Here is a 12,590-nt window from a genome sequence, read left to right on the forward strand (position 1 = left end):
ACCCTCCCATTTCCATTGTGACATGTCAGCCCACTCCAGAATGTAGCAGATGTTACTATGTTGAGCTCCTCTGATTCAATCCTCCACAGGGAACAGGTCTGCCAACTTGTGCAGGGGTCGGGTTGAGAGGCACTGACACTTGCCAGTATCATCTGGAGACTGAGATTTAAGGCAGATGTGGGGGGATAAAGACTGTCAACCAATCTTGTTTTTAGTGCCATGCACATTCTAGCCCTCAGGGATACCTAGTGTGTTTAAATGTTGAGCCTTTCTTGGCCTCTGCAGAGCAAGCAGATTGCTTTTTTATTGGTTCTTAACCCTCATCTTTTCCAAGTTCTATGTCTTGGAAAATTTTACTCTCTCTATTTGAAAATTTTGTTCATATCTTTCATGTATTGTTCTTCTTCCTGTTTTCTTTGTCCTTGTGCCTATCTTAAATTTTATTTCCTGTATCAGTGAAGTCTCAAGAAATGACCCACTTGATTCAGTATGTCCCCATGGACCGCTTTATAAACTGTCATGCAAAGAACTTTTGCCACCCTGACAGAAAATTAAGTTCAGTTCTGCTTAGCAAAATGTAAGGTCCTCTAAAATATTTCCCTGGCCTAAGCATTCCTAAGATGTGATATAGCCGCTTCACACTCCCTGACATGTCCCATTTCTTCATCTTCACTCATGGTAGTACTTTCCTTGTGGTGGTGTTCACTCCCATATAGTCTACGTTATCCCAGTAACATATTTTATATCCTGAGCAAATTCCCCATCCTTCATTAAACCAATCCTGATAACCTTAGACTATACAGATTTGTCCTTCCCTCCAACTAAGTTGTTGATATTCATCAGTATAAGAACTGATTCCCTACTTGTCTTGGTGTTCATTTTGTCTTCTCTGCACAACCCATTTCTTAAGGGAAAGACCATGACTACTACTTTGTGTACTCCTTGCATGCACACCATGCACTGGACATTGAGCACTTGAAAAGTGGTATAAATGAATTCAAGTCACAAATGTGGTGGTTTATGTCCAAAACACCATAGAGTAAGAACTTTCAGAGTATAAGAAAGTTTCTGTGTCTTATTCAACTTTATATGCTTAACAACTAGCACAGTGTTTGACATAGTTATTGAGTGAAAAGGTGGATGGATAAATGAACTCTCACAAGGTCCAGTGTTTAGTGTTGTACCTGACATGAAGATTTTTTAACTTTTAAGAATAATAAAGATGATTAGAATGGTCAACTGCTGCCACATTCCCAGCATCTAGAATAGAACAGGTACGAAGGGACGACTCATTGTCTCCTAATGATGGTTAAATGAATGAATCTGTCATGAGTAAGGAGGCATTAGCTTCCAGTTAGCAAAGAAGAGAGAGAAACATCTGGCTTACCCAGAAAGCACTCCCAGGACTAGGTTGAGAACAAAGAAGGATCCAATGATGATGAGGGGGATGAAGTACAGCCAATTCCAGGTGGCTCCTAAGGCATCATTGGTCTGAAAGAAAGAAAACAGGTTCCTTAATACTTAAAACCATCTGTCAGAAGCAAGACTTGCATTCCTGCAGCTTCACACATAGAATGATGTAGCAAGCCCAGTGCAATATAGTTAAACTTTGCCTCTCTCCACTCCCCATTGGCTCTATAGTGGGTTAGCTCATTCTGCCAAATGCCCAGTGAAGGACTCTACCATTAGCCTTGCTGTAATAGCCTGAGTGGGAATATTCTACCAGCCTCACCTAACATGAGAAAATTGAATGCAGAAAAATCAAATACATTTCCAAGGTCATGCGAACACTAATTGGTTTTATTTTGTGTGGTGGCATGGGTTCTAGGCCTTTGCACTCTAAATTGGACACAAATTGTCAAGACAAAGGCAGGCTATGCCCATCACCCTATGCCATAGATGCAGACAAAGTCCCTTATTGGGTTTCTTGCAAGAAATTCAGCTCATCCACATTTTGTTCAACCCTTAGTCATGGCTCTAACTTTCGTTCTTCTACAGCTGTATAGAGCTGGCCCAGGCCTGGCCCAAGAAAGTTTCTGGACAGATAAGGAGTGAATCTAGATTTGAAGGTGAATCACTTAAGTTATCTTTCTTTTCTCTCTCTCACTCTTTCACTACCAATGAAGTTAAAAGAACATACAAATCCATATTATTGATTCTTTTTAGCACACGGATACTAAGTCCATACAGAGTTGGGGACTAAGGAAGGATTAACCACATGACTTAACCAAAGTAGTAACCCTAAGCAGCAAGTCTCATTAGAACCTTGAAATAGAGCTTAAAAGCATGTTGAAAGCCTTAAGACTTGTGCCTCCCAACTAAGGACTCCTCTTAAGCTGCCCTGACTCTCCCTCTCCAAGTCTTTCCAAATGGTCTTCCTGAGTTACAGTTCACATATGTAGGACTTTGAAGTCATCCCCCAATCCCACCCTCACATTAAAACTTTAATATCTACTTGAAACTCACAACAGATATTTTTATCTCCAATTCACTGGGGGAATTGAGGCCATCAATTTCAAAGGCCATGCCTAAAATTAAGACTAGAACTCAGAATTTTCATGGCAAAGCATTTGCTCATCCTTTCAATTTACCTCTTTATTTCTCCCTACACACTATTAAACTTTGGAAACATATTTTAATTCACTGTCCTGTTTCTTGTTGACTTCTATGACACTATCTTTTTTTTCTCTCCCAAATCATCTCATTTCTTTTCTGTTTCCCATTCAAGTATGTCAGTCCACAGAATATAGGCACCTTCTGATCATGGCAGCTATCATCGTATAGCAGAGTCTTCTATTCAACACAGCTTCTAAAGCAACCTTTCAGAGAACTTGTCCGTTGTCTTGCCCCTACACTGGTCAGAGAGATATGATTGCAAATGGAGAGACTTATAATTACAAGCAAATAATAAAATGCTTCCTGTGCAAATCAAAACCACACTAAGATTCCATCTCACTCCTGTTAGAATGGCTATCATCAAGAACACAAACAACAAAAATTGTTGGCGAGAATGTGGGGGAAAATGAACCCTTATACATTGTTGGTAGGAACGTAAATTAGTACAACCACTGTGGAAAGGAGTATGGAGGCTCCTCAAAAAAATTCCAATTAGACAGGCACTGGTGGCTCATGCCTATAATCCTAGCTAGCTACTTGGGAGGCTGAGATTAAGAGGATTGAGGTTTGAGGCCAGTCCTGGAAAATAGTTAGCAAGATCTCAACTCCAAAATAACCAGAGCAAAAGGGACTTGGGGTGTGGCTCAAGCAGAAGAGTGCCTGCTTTACACATGCAAAACCCTTAGTTCCCACAAAAAAACAAAAACAAAACACAAAATCCGGTGGCCATGGGACTCGCGGGTAACTGGACACATTCCTTAACTGGGTTGCTCTAAAAACTGATGTCTAAACTATCTCAGCATGGCCTGTAGTGGAGGAGATGAACATGACCAGCCTCCCTCAGCTACATTCTCCCCAGTTAGCCCTGAAAGTCTTTCCACCTGTAGAATCTATATCCATAATATATGCATGGTGTCTTTTTCTACCCAAATATGGGAGGTGTGGAAAGCCACATTTACCAGCTCTCTCAGTGCCTCACTGAAAGAGGGCACAAGGTCATAATTGTTACCCATGCTTACGGAAATCAAAAAGGCATCCGTTACCTCACTAATGGCCTCAAAGTCTATTACTTGCCTCTGAAAGTCATGTACAGCCAATCTACAGCCACGACCCTCTTTCACAGTCTGCCATTGCTCAGGTACATATTTGTGCAGGAGAGAGTTACAATAATCCATTCCCATAGTTCTTGTTCTGCCATGGCCCATGATGCTCTCTTCCACGCCAAGACAATGGGGCTCCAGACAGTCTTCACGGACCATTCCCTTTTTGGATTTGCTGATGTCAGCTCGGTGCTTACAAACAAGCTTCTAACTGTGTCTCTTTGTGACACGAACCACATCATTTGTGTCTCTTATACTAGTAAGGAAAATACTGTACTCAGAGCAGCACTGAATCCTGAAATAGTGTCCGTCATTCCTAATGCTGTAGACCCTACTGACTTCACTCCAGACCCATTTAGGAGGCATGATAGGGTAATAACTATTGTTGTTGTCAGCAGACTTGTTTGCAGAAAAGGTAATGAAACAATAGCTATATTTGCATTGCAGACTTTTTTTAACTTGTAGAAAGCTGTCAAATACTTGTATATAATGATTATTTGGCTTTTCATTTCTTATGGTTTTATAACTACTTCTGTATTAACTATTGCAAAGAAAGGTCTATTAGTTTATATACCCAAGAAGAGACATTTTTAGAATGGTGATGAATACTGCCCCTAACCTTTGATGTTTTAATGGTTACTAAAAGTTAAAAATGGTAACTTGGTGCTCTTTAATTGATAAGATCTCTTTAAAAATTAAAACAGCCCTGCACATTTGGTAAAATGTAAAGGATACAGACTACTACGTGGCTTTTCCTTTCTGATTGCAAAACTAATGTATTGAAAATTTTTTAAAAACTGAAAAACACTAAGATGAAAAATAAAGTCAGTTGTAACTATGTTAAAAAAAAAACACAAAAAAAGAAAAGAAAGAAAAAAACTAAAATAGAACTACCACCTGATCCAGCAATACCACTCCTGGGCATAAATCTAAAGAAATATAAATCAGGATACAGCAAAGACACCTGCACACCCATGTTTATAACAGCATTATTCACAATAACTAAGCTATGGAAACAGCCCAGATACTTTTCAACTGACGAATGGATTAAGAAAATGTGATATATATATTCACTGGAATATTTTGTTATTTGCAGGTAAATGGACAGAATTGGAGAACATAATGTTTTATGAAGTAAACCAGGTTAAGTGAAGCAATTCAGGTTCAGAAAGACAAAGGTCTCATGTTTTCTCTCATATGTGGAAGACAGATACAAGCATTGTCATATATACATATAAATATGCAGAACACATTTCCAAAAGTGGGACTGTTAGAGAGATGAAGGGAGGATGAAAAGAAGAAAAGAATGGTGGTGAGTGAATGATGTTGGAAGAACAACATCCTGTGTAGGAACATGACACAATGAAATTCACTGAAAACTGTTGAACAATACAGTTGTATTGAAGAGTAATAGAGGAGAAGAGTAACAGAGGGGTTAGACTGACTAAAGTACAATATATTTACAGATAAAATACCAAGGCAAAACCCCACTGAGCAATCACCAGGCATTTAAAAAGTGAAGGACAGGAACATATAACAGGTCATGCTATGGGGAGGATAAATAGTAAGGGGAAATAGGGGGGGATGAAGAAGGTAAAGAGAGTGAATATGGCTGAGGTACTTTCTGTACATGTATGGAACACTGAAACCTGTCAAAGTCATTTCAAGAATGGGAGTGGGAGGAGGAGATTAATGAAGGGGGTAAACCAAACTGGGGTACAATATATACACATATACACACATATATGGAAATATCACAACGAAACCCCTATATAATTATCATATGCCAATAAAAACATTTAAGAAATAAAAATAAAATAAAAATTCTCATTATCAGAAGGAAGATACAAGCTAGACATGGTGGTTCACACCTATAATCCCAGTTACTCAGAAGCAGAAGCAGGAAGATCATGAGTTCAAAGCTATCCAGGGAGAAGTCAGTGAGACCCTACTTCAAAAAAATACAAACAAAAGGGCTGGGGGTGTGGCTCAAGTGGTGGAGCACTTGCTTAGGATGCTCAAGGGCCTGGGTCAATTCTCTGTATCATTAAACAAAGGAGGAGGAAGATGCAGAAGAACTAGACGCCAAGAACAATGAGGGGTCTTTATGGACATGGGAAACTGGATTTTTTGAGGCACGGGTCCTCCTGTGAGCTCCATTCATGATTATAAGTCAAACATTTTGTAAAGTCTGGTTAGCTCCAACTGTTCACAGTGGGCGCCAGATTAACCAGTTTCATTCACTTTATGGCTTACCCAGTCCCCTTTGCAGTGTCCTTTGGCAGCAAGGACTAATTCTATGCCCAGCACCCAGATCAGGGCTCAACTGCCCATAGTGTTAGTCAGTATCAGCAATGGCAGTGATAAAACTGTGGCTCCAAAGATATTTCTGGCCTCAGAAGAAACTGAGTCATAGTGTGAGGAGAGCTCAGAGCAACTTCATCTGAGTGACTACAAGGACAGCCACAGAGTGTTAAGCATGTCCAAAACTGTGTTCTTCTCACTGCTAGGACCCAAGACATGAATGCGCTTTGTGGAAAATCAGCTTTGGTGACCAGAGAAATTTGGGAAACACAGAGCAGCATGTATGTGTCTCTCAGACACATATTTCCCCAGCACACAACAGAGCTATCTGCACACCCGTATTGCAGCACTAATCCCAATAGCCAAGTGATGGAATAAGCCTAAGGAGTGACTAAAGAAATGTGGTGCATATGTACACAATGGAGTTTTAGTCCACCATAAAGAAGAACATAATTATGTCATTTGCAGGAAAATGGCTGGAACTGGAGATCATCATATTAAGCAAAATAAGCCAGACTCAGAAAGATAAGTGTCACATTTTCTCTGATATTCAGGATCTACACACACACACAAAAAAATCACATGAATGTAAAAGGGGACCAGTTGGAAGAGAACCAGCAGGAGTAGGGAGGGTGAAAGCAAGGGGTGAATATGACCAAAGTACCTCATATGCATATAAGAAAATGGAATAATGAAACCAATTAAATGTTGTAAAAAAGGGGTAAGAGTCATAGAGGGGGGATTTGATCAAAGCACAAGATATGTGTATATGGAGCTATCACAATGAAACCCTGTATATAATATTATTTACTTTACATATGTAGTATCATTAATATGTTATTTACTCATATGTAATAGTAATATAGAATATTTACTTTACTTTGATTATGCCATTTCATAAATTTTGATTATGGAACCCTCTTTTTCAAAGAAAATTAATTAACACATCAGGGAGTACATCCTATGAAATATGAGGATAAAAGGACTCTACTCATTCGCCCAGGGTCTGGAACATGCTTCCCAGTTCATCTATAAAATACCCATGATGAACAGTGTCCTCTTAGTGCTGTGCAAGAATGTTTTTGGTTTGTTTTAACCAATATTACTATTTTTATGTCTGGCACCCAACAAAAGGTTTGGCATACATAGATGCTCAATAGATGGCCACAGTTTTAATAAGATGATCCTCTAGTTCAAAATAAACCAATACAGATTCATTCTGATATACTTTCTCAATCAGTGGAATTTTCTCTGAGTTGTTACAATTGTCATTCATCATAGCACTGGGGCCCTCCTTGATAAAGAAAAAGAAGGAAGGAAAAGAGAAAGCGAATGGCAGGGAAGACACCAGCTCCAGCAGCACGATGCCCTGAGGGTTATTAAAGATGACTGACAGCTTAAAAGGTTCTTCTGGAGAAAGCAGCTTGACAGCTCCCATGGATTGTTCACAAACCTAGCTCCCTCCCTGTCGTTTCTTCTGTTTTTCCTCTCCCATCTTTCCTGGCCAGGTGGCTTCCCCTCCCCTCATATTCTTCTCCATGAACCAGTGACACATCCAGAAGGACAACCGGACATCACTCAGCAGGAAGTAGCTAAGCAAAGGACTCCATGTTTCCCTCCTCCAAAATGGCAAGATTCTTTCTGATGCTAATTAGGGCTTCCATTCCTTCTGATTCATCATTATTAAAACCTTAAAATTGTCCAGAGTAGGAGAGACATCCACTGAAGTGTCTTTTGAGATTAAAAAAGAAGCAATCAACAACTCTGAAGGCAGCAAGCATCCAGGCATCGTGAGAAGTAAGAGCCAGGAGAAGACTGTGAGTGCCACCACTTAGTTGTGGCTGCTTGCTCTTGTGGTATGCACATGTGTCTGTCTCATAACAGGAGGAGGACAGCCATGCTAAGGACTCCAAGAAAAAGAGTGGGACAGGAGACCTGCTACTTCTAAAATATGTTGCACTAGGTTCAGGCCCTGGGATTCTCAGAGGGGAACCTTCACCAGCTAAGCATAAATCATCTCTCTGCAAAGAATGCTGCCCAGAGAGTGCCAGCCTCTCTATGCCACACTACTGATAGAATACCTACTGCAATGGTTACCTTTGGACTGAAGGATGCCTGGGGTGGCTGGTGAAGCATGGTCTCTGGGTGTTTCTGTGAGGGTTTCCAGTGAAGACTGGCCTGTGGATCAGGGGACTGAGTGAGGTGGGCAGGTCCCATCCTCAATGTGGGCAGGCACCCCACCCAACTGACCGGGATAAGGGCAGAAAATGAAAAGGTGGGAGCGAGGGACTGTGGACTCACACACTCGTGCCCATGCTCACGCTTCTCTCCTGACCCTCGGGGGAGGACACTTTCCCTCCTGTCCTCGGACATTAGAATTCCAGGTATGAACTGAACTTGATTTCTGAGACTTGCACCAGGGGCCTCCAGAGGACTCTTGGGCACTTGGCCTTGGTCTAAGGGCTGCGCTATTAGCTTTCATAGGCTCCAGACTTGGACTGAGCTACATTACTGGCTTCTTTGGTTCTCTTTCTTGCAGACAGCCTAGTGTGAAACTACTCAGCTTCCGTGACCATGCATAGCAACTCTATTAAATCCCTTCTTGTATGTCCTACTGCCTCTGTCTCTCCGGAATACCCTAATATACCTGCCATGTGTCAGGTGTTACAGAGAAGTGTCTTCCTTCAGGTCAGTGTCCTTTTATTTAAAGTGCTGATGTCCCTCTCATTCACAACACTTTCCCTGGCAGGCCTGTCCCCTAGACTAGCAGGTTGGCTGCTCTCCTTCTTTCTCACCTGCTGTTTCCCTGAATGACAGACACACACACATGCATATGCATGCACAATGAGGGTGATGACAGACAGAGAATGCAGTTCGGGGGTGGCAGACCACCTGCGCAAGAGTGCTCAGCAGGTACCAGTCCTGACATCGTGGGAATGCGTTTCTTTGGGAACCTGCCTGATTGGGGGTGGTAAGTTCACCCACTCGCTGCGTAAACAGGCACACATGGCAATTATCACATTAATCTTTGGGGGTGGGAGAGAGATGCTGGAAGGTGGGGCAGGAGGAGCAAGATTGGAAAGAGCTGGGTTCCACTGGCTCACATCTGTAATCCTAGCTACTCAGGAGGCAGAGATCAGGAGGATGGCGATTTGAAGCCAGCCCAGGGAAATAGTTCACAAGATCCTATCTTAAAATAAAAACAAAAAGCCATCACAAAAATAGGTCTGTTGGAGTGGCTCAAGGTGAAGATCCTGAGTTCAAACCCCAGTACTGAAAAAAAAAAGATTGGAAAGAAAGATGGAGATGGAGAGAGCAACAGGAAGGTGGCCTCATGGCTCTCCTGGCCTGAGGCTGTATAGGCAGGACTGGGCCCCTATGTTTGGAAGAGGTCTGTAACAGGGTTCTACAAGGCTCTTGGACAATATGTGGAAGTCCTCTTGGACATGTACCCCCTTTACAGAACAGCTCTGACCAGGGAGGCTGAATTACCTATGACATGCTTTGGCTGAGAATGTTAGGCAGGGCTGGAAAGAAGGGCAGCATGGATCACAGGGTCTGTTAAGAAACAAAGGGTCTTTGGAGGCACAGCTGCTTCCCATGCTGGAGGCAGCACCCACTGGGCAGACCTGGCCCAGCCTATACCTGGGTTTCTTAATTTGTAGTACGACTGCCATTTTGAGCCAGAAAATTCTTTGTCATGGGGCTCCCTATGCTGTGTATTAGCAGCACTCCTGCCCTCTACTCAGTAGATAACAGTTGGACTCCCCCAGTTAGGACAACCAAAAATGTCTCCTGAATTTCCAAATATCCTGAGAGGCAAAATAGGTTTGGGTTGAGAACCTCTGGCCTCAGGCTCCATCTCAAGGAGAAATCTTCAACTTCATTAGTTATTAATAGAGCTCAGATTGAGAGACAGTTGGAGTAGCCACCCTCACCTACCAAAATGGCCAAGCCATTCATCTCAGCAAAAGCACCTGCCTACAGCCTCCACTGACCACTCCCAGGGAAAAGAGCGTTTACAGTGGGGGAAAGAAGCTGGGTTCTGATGCAACTGCTCTACTCCTTCCCCTATGGCCATACAAACGTGCACTTGCACGCACGATGAGGGTGATGACAGACCAACAGAACATAGCTCGGGGTGGCAGCCAACCTGCAGAGGAGTGCTCAGCAGGTACCAGTACTGACATCATGTACCTTACCAGCTGGCTAGCCCTCCCTTGACTCTCACTTCTTCCCAACACTAAGCAAGACAGTTCCTGCACCACTCCAAGTGACTTGGATTCCAAGGTCTCAGCTGAAATGTCATATTTCATCCCCAAAACTTGTGAAAAGCCTACTATGGAACAAATTCTCTCTGAGGTATAAGGATAAATGAGCAAAATAGTTCAGTCCTGGCCCCTATGAAACTCCTAGTATAATTGATGGCGGGGGGAAGGGGCACATGGAACTGCTGAGCACATAGTACAAGTTTAAACATGGTCAGCACTGTGAAAGGACAATGGGGCACTGAGGTAGATGGGTCTTCTTTGGTCTAGGAAGGCAGAAAAGAATTTGCTAAAGCTTTCAAAGAAAAGAATCACAGGAGAGTCTAAGAAACTACCTTGGTAGAGACAGCAGAGGCCAGAAACCCATTGAAAAGGTTTGTAACAGTGGTGGAATAAAGGAGGTAGGTTTTAAGAGTAAGAAGTGTTAAGGCATCTCAAGAAGCAGGAGGTGTATAAGACGGAAAAGAGATGCCATCTCCCCTCCCAGAGTCTGGTGTAGATGTTCTTCAGAAACATACAAATCATATGCATCTCCCTTGATGGAAGTGCACAGAATTGTTCAGTCGACATCCAGATAACCTTGGACATCCCTGGGGCCTCTTCCTAAGCACTGTCCCCCCACTCCTCAAATGCAACCACATCCTAACTTCTATGACTATCACTTGGATTGGCCTCACTGGGAAACCAATATTTCTCTCCATGTGCTGAGCCACCCGCAGGAGCTCAGCCACTCGAGCAGTCATTTCCCATCCTGCCTCCTCCCTGTCCAGCTCTCAGAAGTCTCCATTCCCTACAGGGGCAGCCAACCCCCAGCTGCTATGTGTGTTGGCTGCTAATGGCTCACACCTGCTCTCTTTTCAGAAGCCTGTTCCTGGCTGGCAGACCAGCCCCACAGGGGACTTTATGCCTGCCCATGGTGGTGTGTGTCTGTTGGAGTGGGGTGGAGACCTGTAACCAATAACTACCTGCATCAGGGGAATTGATGCCCAGCCCCGTTCACTCTGGATGAGACAATGTCTGTGACACATTTATACTCTTGGAGATGCCTGTGAGACCAGGCCAATGCTAACACTTCTGAAACCACAACTTTGCCTAGTTTCTCCCCCGACCTAGCCTGCTTCCTCTCATTCTTGGAGATGTCTCCTAACACGAGTTCTTCATTAGTCACTGCCCTGAGGATCTCCACGGCAGAGTCAGTTTCTGGAGTCTGACTGTAGGCCTTCTATTCCTTTCTCATGAAGGCTTTGGCCAACCTTACCAGACTGCAGCACCAAACCCTGAGTCACACCCACTGGATAATGTTCCTAAGGGAAGACCACTGTACTCCTCTGACAATGCCCACATCTTAGGAAAAGGACTCAATGTTCAGTGTACCTTACAAGCTGTTCCACAATGGATCTCAACACACAGATCATCCAACTTGGTTTCCTGCATACCGGAAACTATAGTCATACTCTTGGAACAAAAGTATAAGAGTATCACCTATCATTTGCTAGAAGAGGAAACTGATGCTCAGAGAAGCAAAGTGACTTCCCTAAAGATATAAACAAATTATTGGCAGACCTGGAGGGTCACAATCCAAACCATAGTGGGTCAACTTCTTGAGAACCCCTGACTCTGCCTAGTCCCAAGACTCCTAAAACCAATCCAAGACATATTACTGCCACCTTCTAGGGAAGAATGAATATAAATAGGAAAGTCAACACTAGGATCTTGCAGCTGGAAAACAACAGCTGTCTTCTCAGCCCTCAAAAAAAAAAAAGGATAGGAGAGCAGGTGGGAAAACTGAGGACAGAGAGCTCCAAGTGAGACCTAAGCACCTGCCACCAGCCAGCCAGGATGCTGAGCCTGTCAGCCCCAGGAGGCAAGGCATTTGATTATGTCTCAGATCCCTGAGCACATTTAATAAACATGCAAAGTCTCCCCACACAAGCAAGCTCCAAGGCAGCATCTGGTTTCACTAGGGGCCATTATAAGTAATTAAGGTTCCCTGCAGCCTGGTTGTCTCAAGGCTCCCGGACTTGTTGCAGCCACTTTCTCCCCACTGGCCTGGACTGTCAGTAATGGTCACTGAGGCTGTGTCTATGCCTTAGTCCAGATCCAAAAGAACCTCAAGGAATAACTTCTTATTTGGACATTTATTCTTCTCTCTCTGTTCTTTTTTCTCTAGTGGAAAAATATAGAAGAGCCTGTTTAGCAAAGAGTAGCAGCAGTAAAAGACAGCTATCCCCACTCCATCTATAAGCAGTCATAGAGTACTAATGACACCAGGATAAGGAGTTCCCAAGCAGAGCAGGCTCTG

At 43.1% G+C, this 12,590-nt stretch overlaps 1 protein-coding gene and 1 pseudogene across 11 annotated transcripts in view; one reads left to right on the forward strand and one right to left on the reverse strand.

Moving 5' to 3' along the window:
- Positions 1-12,590, reverse strand: part of Cacna1e (calcium voltage-gated channel subunit alpha1 E) — a 477,885-nt gene that overhangs the window by 154,288 nt on the left and 311,007 nt on the right. For all 11 annotated transcript variants that reach the window (XM_074047300.1, XM_074047306.1, XM_074047299.1 and 8 more), the window contains one exon: positions 1,388-1,491. In XM_074047300.1, coding sequence (XP_073903401.1) covers positions 1,388-1,491 — 104 coding nt within the window. The remainder of the gene's footprint in view (positions 1-1,387; positions 1,492-12,590) is intronic.
- Positions 3,195-4,324, forward strand: LOC141414086 (phosphatidylinositol N-acetylglucosaminyltransferase subunit A pseudogene; annotated as a pseudogene).

This window comes from Castor canadensis, chromosome 11 (assembly GCF_047511655.1).
Source record: "Castor canadensis chromosome 11, mCasCan1.hap1v2, whole genome shotgun sequence".
In the NCBI taxonomy this organism is placed as follows: domain Eukaryota; kingdom Metazoa; phylum Chordata; class Mammalia; order Rodentia; family Castoridae; genus Castor; species Castor canadensis.